This window comes from Marmota monax, unplaced genomic scaffold (genome assembly GCF_021218885.2).
Source record: "Marmota monax isolate L192 unplaced genomic scaffold, Marmota_monax_Labrador192_F-V1.1 WCK01_AAM20220418_F8-fsc00015, whole genome shotgun sequence".
In the NCBI taxonomy this organism is placed as follows: Eukaryota; Metazoa; Chordata; class Mammalia; order Rodentia; family Sciuridae; genus Marmota; species Marmota monax.
In genome coordinates this window covers 16,454,519-16,474,943 of record NW_026692194.1, presented here as the reverse complement: position 1 = coordinate 16,474,943, position 20,425 = coordinate 16,454,519, and the positions used below count along the sequence as shown (strand labels likewise).

Sequence of the window (20,425 nt, the reverse complement as noted above, 5' to 3'; positions counted from 1 at the left end):
ATTATTCTCTGAAGGGCGGTGTAGCAGAGTGGTTACATAAATTTTGATCCAGGACTAAAACTAGATTTTTCTTCTTAGAATTTCTATGAGAGACGTTTTATAGAAATACACATAAACATTGTTACTGAGCCTATCATATAGTAAGTGCTCAGCAAAGGAATTGTCTCTGTATGTGAGCAAAAAGAACCATGTGGAAAGCTTTTCTTCCTTCAGAGAAGTTGAGACTTTTTGAGACCTGACAACTTCTCTGAGACCTGATGGCACAGTACATTGTTCTGTGAATATTTTGGGTTTGTGTGTAAGTAAGAGAGCCCCTTAGCCATATTATCATCAATAAAGTTGAGTGCAGATTGACACAGACACCACCATGGGAGGAGGTGGGTGGAAGATATGTTAGCAGATTAATGAAAGATAAAGTCATTCAACCAAAAGGATAAAGTTATTTTGTTTTATTTAATCCCCTAACAAAATATAATTCATAATTAAATTTTTTTTATGCTACACATGAGGAAATCAGGGACAGAAACTTCAACCAATATGCTCAATTTTATGTAGTGATTTAATTCAGGATTTGACAATGAGAACAGAGTTAGGCAAACAACCAAGGGCTCTCACTAACAAGAATATGAGAAAAATAAAGGTCTTTTATCAAAGATTTCAAGCTCAATAGCTTTTTTTTTTTAAAAAAATGTTTTAGTTGTTGTTGTTGTTGTTAAATTTTTTAGTTGTATTTGGACACAATACCTTTATTTTATTTTTTTGTGGTGCTGAGGATCAAACCCAGTGCCCTGCATGTCCTAGGTGAGCGCTCTACCATTAAGCCACAACCCCAGCCTCGAGTTCAATAGTTTTAAGGACCAAGGGCTATGCTTGTGGGTGAAGACATGACTGTGTGTGTGTGTGTGTGTGTGTGTGTTTTCATTTGCATGCCTGCATGTATTGTATAAACAATTCAGTTAAGGGAACTATGGGAAATATCACAGTAACCTAACAAAATATAAAAATCCTACAACTTTCACATTGTGACTGGACTGAAAGATATCCAAAGAATTGGAGATTTGGAGACTTGCCAGTGTTAAGTAGGAGACATGAAATCTTCATCTCTCACCAATCATGATTGATCAATATCAATGATCAATGTTAGACTATCATTGTTGTCTTCAACTCAACTACCATTATTTTCTATTCATTAAACTTCCTTGCATAACTCTATGAATCTTTGTAACAGACTGAATGTGGAGAAACTACTGCTTAGATAATCAAAAGATGGATAATAATAAATTATTTCTACTTTAAAATGAATATCTCACTTAATATCAATTTCATCTGGGTGGTTCTTAGTTTTAGCTATTAGCACGGAGGGCTTTACTTCTCCCATCTTGAAAGCCTTCCTTAAGCCAACTCTGCTTACTTAAATCTTACCATGTTTCCAGACAGTGTTCATTCAGAGGGTTTCCTGAGGTCTCCCCACCATCCAAGCAAATAGCTTGGAATAATAGAATGGGAGAGGCAGACAGAAGCCACAGCCAGTATAGCCTCCAGACTTCTATATAAATAAATGCAGATAAATATTTCAAAGAACAAATTATAAAAGTAGTAAATCATACATCTCTATAGGGTATCAATTTTTCATCCTACAACTAATATCCAGATATCTGGCTTATGCCCTTTCTATAAATTTGATGACCATGCACTCTGATGTTTGGATTAGAAAATGCAAGTGATAAATAATCTACACAAGTTTGTGTTGTCTAGTCACTTCTTTCTAAAGCTTTCTTGAGCCTTAGAGAAACTCTAAAAGGAACTTTATTTCAAGAAACTCCCCCAAAATAAATAGAGCAGAATTTATGTAAAACTGGTTCTGTCACGCCTTGTTCAGTGTAGCACCTCCTTCTGGTCTAAGCTACACATCAGCCACATTTATAAAGGTTGAACTGAAATCTTCCAGTTAATTTGACCTTTTTGCTTGTTTTTATTCATCCGTAAGTAAATACAATAGCTCTGAGCCCTAAGGGGGCACCTCACCCACATTAGCTGCCTCTATTAGACATTATGTTGGTTGGAGGATATAAGCAATGGCTGAACCAGATATCTGCATTTGTACCTACATAGAAGGCCTGCAGTTCTCTTTCATGGAATTTAGAGCTTTCCAGAGGACAAAAGACCCATGCTTAGTCCCAGTGTGTTTTTTGCATCTATAAACCACTCATCCCATTCTCTCTGGAATCTCTAGCATGTGCAAATCACTCAGGCACTTCATCAGAGAGATTCTATTTCCCTTATCAAGCCTTTGAATATGTGACAATAATTAAGGTTCAGAGAAATGCTAGAACAAGAGAAAAACAACCCAGGCGCCACTTAGCTAGCTCTTCTTTTTTTTTTTTTTCCTGCTTCCTCTCTCCCCCCCATCACTGAAATTTGAGCCTGTCAATTACATGAATGGGCTCACATTCACTCCAGTTGCTGTGCACAGCCTGCATCTTACTGCAGAGGTTAAGACTGACAGCTCTACTCTGGAACCTGATAACAAGGCTCTTGTCCAGTTTCTGGGGGTCAGAAGACTCTCTGTTAAATGTTTGTACCTCAGAGCACCCAAAGGTCTACTTCTGTAAAAGTAGACAGGGAAACTGTAACCACAATTTAGCTTTCAGATGACTGAGCTGAAGTGAACCTTTGGTTTCTAAGGGCAGCTCCCACACTGGCCCTCTGGAGAACATACCCTCAAGTTTCCATCACAGAGAAGGGTGCCAAAGGAGCTAGTCAATTTCCCTTGAGCTCCAAGTGCAGACATTTAGTTCAGCAGGCAGGATAATCTACAACATTTTACAAGTGTCTATCTTTTTTTTTTTTATAAAATCAGTTCTAATTTATGACAGGCTCTAGAAAGTATCAAAGCTAAGAAGAGGATCCTAAGGCATGTGTTTCAAAGATAAATGCCTGTGCTTTACTACTATGAATATGTAGCATTCAGATTTCTCTGACATGCAGCAACTACTTTTGCATTAATACTTGTTAAAGGTGGAAAAATAAGCAAGCAGTGGCAACCTCATTTCTCCTCCATATAATGCATATGTTTGCCTCTGCCAAAGGAAGAGGACCACAATAGTATAATCTTAAGGAGACCAAGTCACTGATTTTTTTTTTTTTTTGAAGTGGAAGGAGTACAAAGCGTCAAAAGGATGTAAGTAAAAGGAAAATAAAAGTTAAAAGAGTTATATTTACCATCTGATTTTATTGAAGCATTGTACTATTTTTCATATATTTTTGTTTAATAAAACCCAGTTAATTTCTCCTCATTAAAATTTGAGATAGATCCACTCCTTGCCTTATTTTACAGATGGAGAAAACACAGAGGTTCAGTAACTTACCCAAAGCTACCTATAGCTAGTAAGTAGCACAACTGACGTTAAAAATCTCATCTATTATACACCAGAATTTATTTGTCATAGTTAAACCGTGATTGTTGCAGGTAGGGTCTCAGGAACTACCCCTTGGTGACAAAGAACACCCTGAAAAGAGACAGCTATCTAGATCCTGTGCCTATGGCATGTCTAGTCACTCCACCACTCTTTGAAAGAATGGGGATCATAATGAAGGGATCTTCCAAGCAGATCTAATGTTCCATAATAAGGCACTTTCGATTTGTAGCAAAGATCACTATCAATCTCTTATAGCAAAGATGCTATGTCACAACTTTTTGGCTCTACATTTATATCAAGCCTAATCTATAGGTTTATACATATAATTTGAGTATGTGCATATCATTTATTTCATTGTTTCTGGGCTAAATGCTAATGGTAAAATAATTTTAAAATATAAAATCCCCAAAGCTAATTCACAGCAAAAGAAGACAGTGAATAGAATGAATTCTGACCATTGTCCAGAGATCTGGTATCTTAGTATGAGCAGAGTACTAAGAGATTATGAAGGAAGAATTGACAATAGTGGCAAATTGGAGAAAAACTCAAGTGAGCAATAAGGTGTTCATCGTGTTAACTATGGTGTAGTCAGTCATATGATAGGATGCTAGGCAGCTATAAAATCACATTGATGTTTATTGACTTTAGAATATTTTTGGTATGTATCATATGTAGACAAGCAGACTATAAAATATAAGCAACATGCTTCCCCTTTTTAACAAATAGATGGTTCTAAGGAGAACCTTTTAGCAAATGTTAATAATGCTTATGTAAAGGTTAGAATCATTATCTCTTCGGCTTTTTCCTCTATTTTCTAAGTTTGTTTTTTTTTTTTTTTTTACAGTGAATATGATTTTCCTTTGCAATTAGAAAAAAAATTCAATACATTTTATTTAAAAATCAAGTAGTGTTAGCAAAGGCTTAACACAGCAAAGAAAATCAATTTGAAAATTCTCCAAGTTGGAAAAAATAAAATTCCTAACACGATTAAGATTTATTTCCACAGAGGACCTCATGAGCTCGAAATGCTTCACTGATAAATCTTGTCTTGAATTTCTACTTAGTGTTTTGGTACAATGCCAGATGTGGCATCTTGCCCTGGATCAGTTCCTCTCCCATAACCTTAAAGGCCTCTCACACTTGGGGATACTGAACTGCAGTGTCTCTCCCACATGGCAGCTTACTGCAACATTTTGCTGTGTCTGTCAATCAGTGGGGAGCAGTGCCAGTTGCTTCTTCACCCTGGATAAGAGATATCTCCTAGAAATTGTGAAGCTTCGATTTTCTCTGCCCTGGTATATATCCCTGAAAGTATGAAGGAGAAAAAGGAGCAAGAAGCCTCCAAGATCTATAATTGGACAGAATCCAGGGGAAAAAAATAAAATAAAAATAAAGAACATGGGGAAAACAGTCTCTAGGATGAAATGCAAAGGAGAACTGAAATGCAGATGCACCTGACTGCAAGTGAGAGCTTGAAGAGCTCTGATCAAGGATGTGTGCCTTGTAAGGCTTAGAGAATTATTACCAAGTTCTCCATTTAATTATGGCCAAAATATCCAGGTCTGTTTCCCATCAAACACTGTTTCTCAGTGTTTTGATGACTGGCTATATTACTTGTGCATCTTGACTGTGCTCCTGGGAAAGAGAGACAATTTAAATTAATGTTATTATTTGAGAAATAAGAATTGTTAATAACCAACAAATATAGAGGAAAAGCCAAAATCGCCACAGAAGCCTTTCAATGCCTCTGGGCTAACTTATCTGAATTGAAGAACTAGAGAAAAAAATTTTACTTATAAAGCTACCTGGAGAGCCTAGGGAAAGGAGGAACATTGTCCAGTGGCTAAGCATAGATCACCCACTCGGATCATTTACAACCTGGGTGGCTGCAGCCAGACCCTTGTGCATTCTGGGCTTCAGACACAACGTGGCCAGGGTACCAACAGCAGGCTCAGCATAAGAGAAGACTGCTTCTGGAGAGGTCTGTGAATGATTTGCTGTGCACCAACCGTTGTGTGTGTTTTTCCCAGTGCACACTGAAAAAGAGCATAGTGTATACATGCTCATATATCACCAGCTTGTTAATGCAACACTGAAGCCAAGAGATGACAAGACTACAAGTTCTTTCATGTTTTTTTTTTTTCCTGTTTTCTTTCTCATTTGTTATTTTTTGGTTGTAGATGAATGGAGTATGCAAATCATTTCAGATGTTTACTCAAATGCAAGATTCATTGTGATGATCTTTTTCACTTTTGTTATTCTAAAATTCATAGTTGTGCTTTATCATAAACTTCTCTAACATGACACTCTCTAAACTACCAAGAATTTTTATTTTAAGTCAAGCCTTCTCCTGAGTCTTAACAATATTCAATTCAAGACCAAAAAAAAAAAAAAGTGTCCCTGGATGTCAGGAGCAGGGTATATACAGTATAAGGTGCTTCATTTGCTGATGTAGGACAATAAGATCATGACATATTCCTAAGAAATTCTTTCACATATAATGTAGCCTTTGCTATGGAGGAGACTTAGAAGGTAGTTCTATTATTTTGGCAAATATTTCTAAATTTTATTTCTTCATCCATACCTTAATATCAGCAAGTTATATATAAGGAGAGAATTTTAGTCCATTACTCATAATGACACTAATTTTTTTCAATGTTAGCTGTTAATATGTCGAAATTAAACTACTCGATGCATATTAACAAATGAACATAGTCAATTTAATTATAAAACTATTAATCAGATGTTGTTTAGTTTCTTATGATAAAAAACTGGGTAATTTAAAATTACATCTTTAACCTAGCTGTGAGTTTATAAATAACATACAAAACAGAAAAAATATCTGGAAACTAAGAAAGCAAATAAAATACAATGAATACTATTTTAAAATCCAGGTAAGCAAGGGAAAATAGAAAATACCTATGTGTATGTGATGGGATGTTATCCACCCTTCCATTCATTTATTCAAAATATTTATTGATCATCTTATATAGGGCAGGCGTCTTCTTAGGTGGTAGGAGTACAGCAGCAAACAGAAAATCCAAGCATCTGCCTGCCTGATTACCAGGTTAATCATACACATTAATCACCCACATTAATTGTCCACATCTGTATTTGTACATTTAGATTTCTTTCATGGTTAATACTGAGCCATTTTTTATATGAATTACAGGGCAATAGAAAAAAAATGAGAAGGTCTAGTTTCTAATGTAATCTCTATTTGACCTTGGCCTTGACATTTAAACCTCTTGCAAACTTAATTTTTTTTTGTTCATCTGTTAAATATGTTGGTTAGATGACCTCCAACCTTTATTGAAGTTATAAATATTTGTAATTTTGTATTTCCTGCCTAGAGGAGAACATGTTTTGGCTCATGTTTATAGTGTTGGTAAGTGGAAAGTTCTCGACAATTAAACAACAGCAACAACTATGACTAATTGCAATCAACAACAATCTGAGAAGGGTATTGCTGTACTTAAAAATATGTAAGTGAAGCAGTGACAGGCAGTTCTGGGCAAAGTTCATGGGAAAAATCACAAGACTGATTACAGCCATTGTGAAGGGTTGTCAGAAACAGCAAGCAAATTACAGAGAAAGGGATCCACAAATCCTTTCCTGAAAATCACTACTATTATCATGGTGTTAACTGGGTAATTTTTTCAGCACAGAGGCCAATGCATTTTTAAAAAACATAATCAGTTGGAGGTACACATAGAAAATGTACCTCTTAAAACAGCTAATCTGAGGTTGTTCTATTAAATAAAATAAGCAAAAATAAAAATGCATACTATATATTAGTATGCAAGTTATCTGCATAAAATAATAAATCTTTTAGCTAGTCTTTTCTTCAGAGTAGGAACAAGAAAAAGAAATCTGAGATAGCATGTCTCATGTAGACATGGGCAAATCTCATTAATATTAAAGATGATATTCATAAAAATAAATCTTGAATTAATCATGCTTGGATAATCCAGTATTTTTATTAAAGAACAGAGCATGGAGTTGACTATAAAATGGAATTTATTTCTAATTGTATATGATTTAAATAAACCAGTGTCACATTAAAGAGTTTTTACTTTTGGAAACAGAAGCTTTGCCTTGGAGTGTCCTGGGCAGAGTTTGATTCATTAGTTGGTGAGTATTGTATTCCTCATAAATTCCAGCCCATGACAAAACTACTACTGTTTTTACTTCTTATTTGTACATCTAGCAGATACCTGTTAATATGATTATATTTTGATATCTTTGCTCCAAGAATTCCTTATCTCCTTTTATTTTTACCCTTATTCATGTTTTCCAAAGTATTTTTACATCCACTATGTTGTTTAGTCCTTAAATACTTCCTTGAGTTCAATAAGGTAGGCCTAAGCTCTCTGAGCCTCAGTTTCTCCATCTATAATGTGAGAATAATAATAACCACATTGCAAAGTCTGTGTGAAGATTAATTAAGATAATAATGATGATGGTTATGTTAACAGCATTTCTTGATTTTTTTACTATGTAACTATTTTAATTGTGCTACATCAGTTAACTTAATTAATCCTCATAGTAACTTTGAAATAGGTCTTATTATTATCCTCATCTTACAGTGGAGAAAACTGGGACATAAAAAGGCAAAGATAATATGCTCAAGATCGTCTACCAGGTAATGATAGAAACTAACTAGAATTACCCTGGGAATTTGTCAGCAAATACTTACATTTTCACATTAATTCGTGGTTTTTGGTAAGTGTATTCATTTTAGATCCATAATTGATATAGGATTGATATATATTATCTAACATAAATGTAATACCATCAATAATAGGCCACACTGATCTTAAATAAAAATGAACAATTAGGACGGAATCTTAATTCATCATTATCATTATGTCATAGTCATAAATATCATTTGCCCAATGTAAAGGAAACTAGAATACAAGGAGAAAGTATCAGGGAAGAAGACTAAATAAATAATAGTCGAAGCATATTTAAATGCTTTTTAGAGCTCAAAGAACTGGAAAGGTTTTGAAAACTTGAGTTGACATTTGGAAACTCTACATTTCACCAAAATTCAGTTTGGTTTTTAAACCCATGAAGCAAGAATTATATCTTTAAAAAGATCTTTTATAAAAAGGAATTATGCTTGAAGAGAAAAAATTCTTTTAAATTACATTTAAAATATTTTTCTAGAGAAAAATTGCTATTCATGAAGTCATATGAAACAATTCATATTTTATTTAAGCAAAAATCTGATCACAACATACATGCTTTTTGAAGACAGATTCATTGAATCAATGCTGAAACACCAATGCTTGGGCCATAGCTGGTGCTCAATAAATGTTGTGTGAAATTTTGAACTTAACTCCTGCAATTTTACTAAGGTAATAACATGTATGCATGCACACACACACACCCTTCCTGCAGCTAAAATTAAAGTTTACTTATTTTTTCCCTCTCAAGAACTGTCTATCAAAAATCAATCATAATGATCCCCCAAATCAATCACTCTTTAAATAAATAAAAATTCTAATACCTACTGATCTTCAAACACATAAGTATTAATTAGCATAATGAGAAAATGAAAGCATTTATAAAGTTCTCTAAAGACTTCAATCCACTAAAAAGATTTATATTTTCAATTAAATCTATGACCAAGGTGACATAGCAGAAGATATAGTTTCCATGTCAGAGTAAATTAGGCTAGCATTCCATGAATCAGGAGAGATAGCAGAGGCATTAAATAGAAAAAGGTGGGCAGGGTAAATGAGGAAGACTATCAAATTGAGCTGCAATCCCCATCCCATTGACAAACCTCTGAACTGCTATCAAGGGTTATTGTTAATCCATAAGGCATTGTTACCCTTTACCATGACCCATTATTTCCTCATGTTGGAAAACTGTCATAACACACTCATTGTATCAGAACCAGATTCTGCACCATTATCTCCCTTCAAATTACTGTAATAAGCATTAGCAACATCCATCATGCCAATAGTGTCCTGTTAGATGTGGTGACAGTGTGCATTGTACAGCCATAAACACAGGATTGACTGTCATATTCAGACTTCTTCACCTTGCCATTTACACATATGTGGTCCAGAATATCCTTTTACTACTTCTGATTTTGCCTCCAGATGACTTTTCAAAACACACGATCCTATTCTTGATATTTCCATTATATTAATAAGTCAACCAGCAATAAGGTAATAATCTGGTTACCTCTGTATAAGCATTTCTGAGAACTGCAAAAAAAATGGCTTTCTGATTTCAAATTTTATGTAAAGTATTAAATTGGTCTTCCCTACTGATACAGAACACCATCAACAACATGTGTGTGTCTCTCTGTGTGTCTGTATATGTTTATATAAATAAATGGCTTTTCCCCCCTTTTATATTTTCTTGAGATGACATTTTGGCACCACAAAACCTCAATATATCAATACACGATTTGTCTGAGTATCTTGCACTGTTACTAAATGTCCCTGTTGGATATATTAGTTATTGGAAATACTGGTGGTAACCTAGTATCTAAAAAGTTAAGACAAGGACCACCTACTAAATTTAGAGCAAAACATCAACTGAGTACTTGCAATATTTCTCTGGAGGATAACCCATTTATCCTGATGGGTTGGTTATCCTGATGACCCATTTCATATCTGAGCCCATAACACAACTTTTACCTATTAACTAAAATATAGTATTTTATTAAAATTCAGGATGATCTGTTTTAGAAAAGTATCTCAAATTGTTCTTTGTTCTAACCCAAAGAAATCTGAGTAGTATGGTTTACAACTGTTTAATGCATTGTGCTAGAAGTGATTATTTTCCATCGTTTTTAGAAGGATCTAATAAGCTACTATGAAATCATTTTCCCTTACACCCATAGAATAACATTTTTTATTGCTAATTGTATAATATATTTTCTAACTGGAGAGAGTTTTAGGGTCCCTCTAATCTAATAATGATTTCTAACTTGTTTTCCCCTCAAATAATTTTTAAAATCAAATTCTTAGTCTACTATTTTCTAATTTCTAACAATTACACTTTATTGATATGATTTCTCTCCTCCGATTATAAATTCTCTGAGATCTGAAAGATCTCTATAATTGAATCCTTACTCTAGAAATTAAGCAAAATCGCTAATGTTTATTTAGGGATTTCATTGTGCTCATTTCACTATGTTATACACTTTACAAAGCTTGCCTCATTTGATGCACACAACTTTGAAGTTTGGGTAAAATTATTATTCCTGTTTCATAGATAAGAAGTTAAAATGCAGAATTCAAGATATACAACTGTAAAAAAGATAAGGAAAGTATCACAATCTTGAAAGCCAGGATTTGAACCCAGGAAGCCTAACTTCAAGCCTGGAGTCCCCCACAGGGAAAGACTATGCAGGATTACCTCCAGAGGGAGCTTCTGCGCATCATCTTCTGAGGGAAAGTGATATAGCAATTTCAAATGATCTGGAGAATAATGAATGAGTGCTTCACACCTGTCCTCTATGATCAGCTGCCTTTTACCCATCAGCACTCTTCAACCTCTGTCAGCACAAAGAGTAACATCCCCAGAGCACAGAGAAGGGTTGCTTCTGACACCACCAAAGTTAACACCTTGCTTTGCATTCTCCCTGACAACTCAATTTATCAGCATGTCCATCTGTTTCAGATGCATGACTGTTCAGGTTTGGTTTTCAAAGTGTAGCTTAAAATTTCTGTTCTTCTCTGTGGCTGTCAATCCCTGGGATTCATCCATCGCTTTCTTAGTGCATGACAGAGATGCCCAGGTTCATTATTCACAGCTGCTGCTGAGTGAGATTTTAAAGCCCTTCTAGAGTAAAGCAGATCTTCTCTTTACCTTTGTCATCTTGCAACCACTCTGAGACAGATGAGGTACCCAGCATGTTCTATTTCTATAACATTTACATATTATTAATAGAAACACAGACCAGAATCTCAAAGATGACATTGAAGAAAAGTTTGTTCACATTTTGCAACATAACCGTACAAGAACAACATAACCGTACAAGAACATGATCTTGTCTGTGTTCCCTTAAAATAGTCTCTTTTTTCCACCCCCTCAATGGAGAGAAGTGGTTTTCATGCATCATTCTGGGAAGATTCTTATGTTCTACTATTTTTAAAAAAATTTCCTATTGTCATTCTGACTAGTACTGTGAATTGACATCAATATTGTCAGACAGAACCAAGAGTCATTAGAGCCAAATAAAATACCATGTCTCTAGAGACTATTTATTATAGTATAAAAAGGAATCAGGCATAACTTTAATGAGATTTCTCAGACTGTATGTCTTTTCCTGAAAGAAACTTGTTCCCTGTGTCTAATCAATCAGAGGATCAGAGCTCTTTTCTGCCTTCTCGTATTAGCCACCCATTGACCAGTGTGACCCTCAAAAAGAAGAACCTCTGCATCTCTTAGATGATATGTAATTTATTATGATGTAATGTGTTGATTGTGATGATTTCTTTAGTTTTTCTTTTTCTTGGAATTCAAAATTTTCCCTTATCTCTTACTATGGGTTGGCATTCACTTGGAGACTTCTGGCTTCATTCTTGTCTGTAACTCGGACAAATGACTTATTACAATGTCTTTTAGGTCTCCTGATTACTGGCTTTTCACAAGCTTTGCTGTAGTCCTGGCAAACTGTGGATTCAAAGTTTTGTTATTGTTTTTGGTTTTGATTAGTGAATCACAGTATATATAATAGGTGAGGTTCATTTTGATATATTCAGACATGCATATTATTTGCTCCATTTCAATCCCCAGTATTTCCTGTTTCTCTTCTCTCCTCCCTCCCCCACCCCCTTTTCTACTCTATTTAGCCTCCTTCTAGTAATTGTTTTTTAATTAGTGCATTATAGATATACATAAAAGTGGAATTCATTTGCATATATGTACACATGCGCATTGCATAGTTTAGGTAATTTCAGTGAGTATAAATTTTAAAGAAACAACAATGCAATCAAACTTTGAATATACTACAAAAACTGAATAGTTTGCCAAGTTAAAAACAAGTTGTATTCTGATTATTTTTTGTAGGTCAGGTTTTTGAGATTTTCAATGCACTTATATAATTACTACCAAATGCAGGTAAATAGCCTCGGTAATGGAGATTTTAGAATCAGAGTTTGAACAGAAGCTATCTGGGAGATAAAGGGACACAGTGAAGAGGGGAGGAGTTGAGCTTCCTGAGATTTTGGCAAGACCAGTGGCACTAATGATCTGTAACAGTGGCTGGTGGTTCTCAGAGCTATAAGGGAAAAGGCATTGGCATTACCGTGAGTATTGATGAAAATTGCATATTCTCAGAGGAGCCTGTCTCTGATCTATTGTGTAGGAATCATTGAGAGTGGAACCCAGGAATCTGCATTTTAAAGAAATTGCTCACATGAATGCATAGCCAATTTAGAGATTTCTTTCATAGCTATCAATTTATAGATATCCAATACAGAGCCTTATGAAAAATAAAATATGCTGTAAACCAGACTATTTTCTATTGTAGATTAAGAATTCTTCTACCCAGTTGCTTGGTTTGTATTAGGCAGGTCTGACTTCCTTTGCGCAGCTAGTCTGATGAGCCAACTTCTTTATTTTATATCTGGTCTGTATGCTGTAACTGTCAGTGAAACAGCTAATTTGAATCTCACTTGAAATGGCTTCCTCCATCTGGGTCATATTAGTTAGGTGTGACCTTTAAATATTTCTATTATCTTAAAAATAATCCTGTATCTTGCATTGGTATATGTGGCCAACAGGCGCATACACACACACACACATTTTTTTTTTTTCAGGATGGACATACAACTACATGTACCTTTCCCACTTATAATGAAATAGAAAGGTGAATATTTTATTGTGCAATTCATTTCCCATATTCTTACATGTATATAGACATAAAATATGTTTTTCTTCCTTGAATAAAGAAAAAAATGGGAAGAATGAAAATAGTCAACTTAATTAAAGAAGAGAAAATAAATTTCTGAGAATATACTGTTCTGAACTCAATGTTCTGAACCACTAATTGAGCATCTTAATTAGTATTAGAATAGAAACACTCAGGCCAGCCATTGGCTGCTAACAGGAGTCAGAGTCCTGAGCATCTAGAGAATAACAGGAATGATCAAGCAAAACAATGCTACTTGTATCTCTTACTGAGTGAAACTCAAATATTTAGATCAGGTTTTCTTTTAAAATTCTGAACTTGTTTGAAATTATAAATAAATATGTACTTACCAACTTGCATATGTCTTATGAAAGGAAAGCTGTTTACATCAGAGTTTCTCTTAGAGTTAATATTTTACTCTAATTTTCTTTAAAACCTACCTCTCAAAATAGCATTCTATAAGGCAAATAAAGACGACCTATGTCAGTGCAACACTTTTTTTTTTTAGTCGATCTTTATTACTTTTGCCACTTCACTGTAACCCCCTTGTGCCCATGTTGATATCTGCAGGATTCATCTCTTTCGATCCATGATATTCCCAAATTAAATCCAAACATAGACATTAGAGCTTAGCATAATAGAAAGTTATACCTTAGTAGATTTTCTATCAGCATAGAGGACTCTGTTCTCTGATTCACACTCAGAGATTTATGTATTGTTCCATCAAGGAGCTCAAATTCCAGTGTGGCCAATACTTTTAAAACCAGACACCAGCTTGCTGTTTCTAACTACAAATATGGCAAGCTACTCAAAGCATATAATATAACTATTAATGTGACTGTCCTGACATTCACTGAATGAAACACCTAATGAGGGAAAAGCCTCTGTTAATTATACCATAAATAAATGTTTAACATTTCCGAGCTTTAAATGACACAATAGGGAAACATTTATGTAGACTGAGACTGGTTTTATTGTTGATTGAATAAGCAGTTTGTTAGGGTTCCAGGCAATGGATTAGTAAATTTATAAAAAAAATCAAATTTAACTGAAGAAATTCATAGATGGAAACAAACCAACCCAAGACAAGTATAAATTGAGAACTTAATTTTATAGCTCAAATCATAGATGGAGCCAAAATTTTATTCAAATTAGCTTTTTTATATTATGAAAACTGAAAGAAATTAAAAAAAAAAACTGCCTTCCTAATGATGGCTTCATTTGTGATGGGAAATGAACACAAAGTGATTAATGCCCACTAGTGACAAATGAATAATTTAGTCATCTCTGTAGACACTTGTGTTTCCTTGTAATATTTTGTTCCTTTAGATACATAATAAAATTGTACTTAATAATGAAAAAGTAAATACAGTCATGATTTATTATTTTTATCAGGCTACCAGAAGCAATTGTTAGATAAAGACATCAGTGTGAATTGAGTACTGGCATGCTTTTCCCAATTTGCTAATCTTGGAGAAGATTAATACTTTATAATATTGTTTTGACAATGATCAGCCATTGGAAATTAGGTTTGATTAAAGGTAATCAATTTTCAGCAGGTTTACTCAATGATAATAAGGATATTTCTAAGAATGGAAATTGTATTTAACTATCAAAGATGGTATTTTCATTCTTGTTTCAACCTAGAGGTATTATGTATTTTGAAAGTGCTACAGCTACCTAAGAACTCTATTTTTTTCATGTTTATGTTTTCATGAATGTGTGTGGTGGATATCATTCTGACATGCTTATTTTCTGTAGTTTTTCATTTGTCTTAACCATTAAAAGCTATTCTTGCCAGGCATGGTGGTGCATGATTGTAATCCCAGCAATTTGGGAGGCTGAGACAGGAGGATCACAAGTTTGAAGCCAGCCTCAGCAATCTGGCAAGGCCCTAAACAAATTAGCTAGACCCTGTCTCAAAAAAAAAAAAAAAAAAAAAAACAACAGAAAAAGGGACATGGGGAAGTGGCTCAATGGTTAAGTGCAGCTGGGTTCAATCCACAGTTTTAAAAAAAGAGTTAAATTATTTAACTCCAGTGACTTTATACTAGGGGTGTTGTGCCCTGCAGGGAACTTTAAACATAATATTATTGTCAGAAGTAAGGTGCTACTGGTATTCAATGAGTGAAGGCTAGGGATGTTATTAAACATTCTATAATACACCAGAGAGTACCCCATCACACACAAAAAATGATGTCCCATATGCCAAACATGATGAGCTTCAGAAATTTTGTCTTATACCTTAAATTTTGATCCTACTCTCAAGTAAATGTCTAAGTTCAGAAAGCAGTACGTTTTAGTTAAACATGAATTTCAAAAGTCTCTAGTTAATATATCATGTACCAAGTTAACCCAAGTAAATGCTGCAACCTGTCTCTTTACCCAGCACTCCTGGGTGGATAATGCATCTGCCCTAGAACTCTGAGAAAACAAGGGTAGGTCATTTCCAAACAAAATGACTGAAAAGAAACTGAACAGCTCTAAGTATTTCATTGCTTTTTTGTTTCTTTCTATGACAATAAACATAATATTTATGATTACTTTGTTTTGTTAGGTGTGGAGATAGAATTCTAATGAACCATCAAACATCATGAAAAGAAATAGGGAAGCAGTACCTGGCTCAAAGGTCCACTGCTTCGTCACAGAGGTCCTAAATTCCTCTGGCAGTCCATATGAAACAAATGGGCTGTAGAGAAATGCTTTTCCTAAAAGCACAACTATGACTTAAAAACTTCAAGGAAAAAATAAATAAACCATATAACCTAAACACACACACACAAAAATCCTCTTTATACTCTATTGGCTAAAATGTCAATGCAGATACAGTTCATACCAGCTAGGTAATATGTTTTAGTACTAACTTAGTATAAGCAAATAAGTCCAGAGAATAGAAAATAAAGTGTTCAGGACTTCTGCATGTCCAAATGACAACTAACCGAAAGATTAGCCTCTTATTATGCACTAAGACCAGTTCTTAATCTAACATACACTTATATATTCAAAAACCCCACTTTAGTATGACGGGTGTGGGGAAATGTCCTCTACTTTTCTCCACTTGACTACTGGAGTGAAATGATGTTAGACTTAGACCATTCATAACAACTTTTCTTTTTTGAGGGGATGGGGATTGAAGCCAGAAGTGCTTAACCACTAAATTACCTCCCAGTCCTTTTTATTTTGAGACAGGGTCTCGCTAAGTTTGATATCAACTTTTAAAAGCTCAGTGGGAAGAATTTTAAACTTTTCAGAATTAATAGGTCTTTCCTTTCTTGCTAATCTTAAATAAAAATTCTCAAGAAGAAAGATGTCAAAACATAATTGTTTCTCTGGATATCTCTGTAAAATATTTAGGAGGAAATCTCATCAACCTAATATTTAAAATTGTATATTTTAAATGACTTATAAAAATATTTTGAAACAAAGCAAATTATAAGTGACATGATGGCTTACAAAAAATGAGCACAAATAAGAAAGAAAAAATACATTTAAAATGTGATGAAGCAAATAAAGAATACAGAAAAAGAGAAAAGTAAGAATAATAAGATGGAAACAGGAATGAAGGGCACATAATTTACAGTCCTAGAGACTTTAAAGGTGTCTCATTTATCTAGTTCAGTGAAAAATATTTTTTAAAGTTTGCAGATGCCAGGGGAGTGGGGCGGGGGAAGCAAAAGAAAAGAGAGGAAGAGAAAGAGACACAGACAAAATTGATTTTTTACAGAATTATGAAAAGACAAAAAATTCAATCTGATTAACATCTTACAGTATTTCCTACTTATACCCAGAATATTCCTTAATCCACTGGAAATTTTGGAAATGTCAAAATATATCTCAATAAATGACCAAAAAAGTGAGTTTGGAATATTCTATATCCAAATGATATACAGTCCTCATTTGAGCAAATCTCTTGCCTCTGTCTTTTCTTTGCATTATCTAAAAAAATCCCAATTCTGTTATAATCCAGTGCTTCCTTTTCTCTGTGTTATGCCCATATTCCTCAATCAGTGCCCACTCCCAATGACTCACAAATGCCTCACACTGCATAGATCTCTTTTCTCAGGTTCAGATCTACAGATCCAAGTGCCTATCTGTCATCTTCTCTTAAATGAACTCAAGATACCTGAACTCCTTTTGTTGATCTCTCTGTGCTTCATTCTGTAGTCTATACCTCTGATGTATGGTCAGCTTTCCATCTTCACTACCTCCATCCACGTCCAAGAAATTATAATAGAAACTACCGCAATATTTTTCTAATGGGCCCTCAGACATTCACTTCAAACCCTTTTAATCTGGAAAAGCAAATATGGTCATATTCGTTCTCCCAAAAAACTCAACAAATGTTCCTTTGTTATTTTAGAATAAAAGCAAAACTTGTTTATTATGGCCTGCAAGTTTGAGCTTAGGTTTGAAGCAAAACACTACTTTGATTCATCTCAAACCACTTTCCCTTCATTGCCCTGTATTCCAATTAAAATGGTCTTTCATTTGCATTTTACATCCCCATTCTACCACAGGACCTTGAACATGCTGTTTCCTCTCTCCATGGAACATCTTTTTGTTTGACTGTTTGGACACCTGGTTCATCCCATTCATTTATCAGATTCCATAGCAAATACTATTATTTTTTGGAAAGATTCTCTGAGAGGCCTTGAGTAGGTCAAATCTCCTGAGCAGAGACCTCTAGAGCTCCATCTTCCTCTCTCTTTCTAAGGTACCTTATATGACTGCAATTTGAGACTTCTTTGAGGAATTACCTAGTTAGTATATTTATCCCTCACAAGTTTCTCAAAATGACAGAAGCCGTATCTATTTTTCTGCTCATGTTTAGACCTTCAGGTGTGAAAAGGCAATCTTTGACATGGTGCATGTTTGATAAATATTTTGTAGAATGAATAGTATCGCAGTCATATCTAAAATTAAGGGTGATAAAAAATCAACTATTTGAAATTTTGATCCTACTGTCTATAGCAGTGAAACATTTTAGGATAGACACATTATTCTTACAATGTTATAAAAGACCAGAATTTAAAAATTATTCAAAGAAAAATTAATTACCTGAGACCACTAAAAACTTTTCACTTACAAAACTTTTACTGTACTGTTTAGGCATATTATTTTATCCTCCCAACTCCTCTACAACACAGATAATATTATTCCTATTTTAAATGAGGGAAAAGTGAGCTTTAAATGTTAACTAATTTTTCTGAGGTATTTTTAAATTTAAGTAGCAGAGTGGGAATTTGAACACAGACTGTAGCTCAAAAGCCTATGACCTCAAATTTTATGCTGAGTCATCTTAGTAACATCTAAATTCAGGGGAGTGCTTAGGGAAGAAGGACATGAGAACTGTTTTGATGCTAATAATTCTCAGCCACTTAATAATTTTTAGTATCAGCCTCTACAACAGAGCCTTGTTCCTTCTTTCATATAAATATACAGATTTTGCAAGTTTTTAAATCATGGTATTGACTATAAGATGGGGGTTTTTCAATAAAAGTCAGTTACTAAGGCATGGTGCCATGGTGCATACCTGTAATTCCAGCTTCTCTGGAAGCTGAGGCGGGAGGGTTGCAAGTTTAAGGTCTGCCTGGGCAACTTAGTGAGACTTGTCTCAAAATGCAAAAATCAGGTCTAAAACAACCTAAACATTGCATTATTTAAAAACAAAACAAAATATCTCATTGACAGTGGCCCAAAAGGCCTTATAATAAGGCTTCCATTTAAAAGATACTCGGCTTCCATTTAAAAGATACTCAATGAATTTCTTTTTCTTTTCTAGTCAAAAGTACAAGTATTTTTAAGGAAACCCTAAAGAATGTCAACCCACTAGAAAGGCATGAATTTATCAAGGGAGATTTATGGAAGGCAAAATATTCTCCAAACATGCAAATTCTAAAAGAAACAAGATGTGGGTGAACCTTACCTGAAGAAAGGTGTGGTAAATGGCTGGGCACCATGGATGCTGGAAAACATTTAAATACAAAATGACTTTTTAGATCAAGTACCACATTTGAAGGTAACTTCTGATTTTAAAATGGCCTAGATATAAACAAAATTAGAGCTTCATTTGGATTGCAGTTTCAGCTAGAGTAAATGTGACCTTTCCAAAGATTGTGTTTTAGGTCCTGTTCATTTGAAAACCAAATAATTAATTTAATCTTGTGTAATTCGGTGAAGTTGCTGGTTTTGAGAAGACTCCATGGGGGGCCATTTGTTTTTAATTCCATATTGGTGAAGCACTGGGGAAAATTTTTACACTATTGATATCACATCATCAATCTGCACAACTATTCCAACTTATCTGCTTCTGACCTTCATAAGTTGATGAAAGTAGGAGTAGTGTATATATTCTAATTTTTTTTAAAAAAAATCTGGTTTAAATGATAGCTGTCTGTGTTTATACAATGTTGAACATTTATCATCTAATTTATACAGAGTTGAAAGAATCTCTCTCTCTCTCTCTCTCTCTCTCTCTCTCTCTCACACACACACACACACACACACCACCTTCTTGTACATGAAAGTATGGAAGCTGCAGATTTCTAGCAGCAATAGAATATTTCTGTCTCTTAGCCCCTGGAGTAAAAAAATATCACATAATTTCTTTGGTGGTAAATGGTAGATTTCTAGAACTTTCCATCAACCTTGAATAATTTTTTAAATGGAAATTTGATAAGTTCTTTATTTGGGTGCCATACTGAATATAACTTGGTGAAGGAAGGTGGGGGATTCTCAAAACTAACCAGCAAGTTTATACTTGAAAAGGATACCCAAATATAATCAGGACATGAAACAAAAGCCTCACAGTCATGATGGTAAAAGGCAGGTAGGACCCCAGAGGGCAGAATACTGACAGCACCATCAGGGTGTATGGTGAGAGGAGCCCCTGGCAGTGGCTGAACTGTCATCAGATCTATCTTAGAAGGTTGCCGAATGTCACTGAGACCATTTCCTTGTCTTTAGAAGACCTGGTTTGGATCTAAGGCCTAATTTGGATCTTAAATATCAGGGTTTCTGAACTGTCAGCATGAATAGATATAAGTGTGTGTGTATACATGTACATACATACATGTTTATACCTGTATACTTGGGATGAACTCAGAGGTACTTAACCGCT

General features: G+C 34.5%; 1 protein-coding gene across 29 annotated transcripts in view; it reads right to left on the bottom strand.

Annotated features, from left to right (window-relative positions):
• Nrxn1 (neurexin 1) overlaps window positions 1–20,425 on the bottom strand; it is a 1,098,127-nt gene that overhangs the window by 771,057 nt on the left and 306,645 nt on the right. For 13 of the 29 annotated variants that reach the window (XM_058573180.1, XM_058573225.1, XM_058573183.1 and 10 more), the window contains one exon: window positions 19,232–19,270. The exons of the other annotated variants lie outside the window; for them this stretch is intronic. In XM_058573180.1, coding sequence (XP_058429163.1) covers window positions 19,232–19,270 — 39 coding nt within the window. The remainder of the gene's footprint in view (window positions 1–19,231; window positions 19,271–20,425) is intronic. 29 annotated transcript variants of the gene reach the window in all.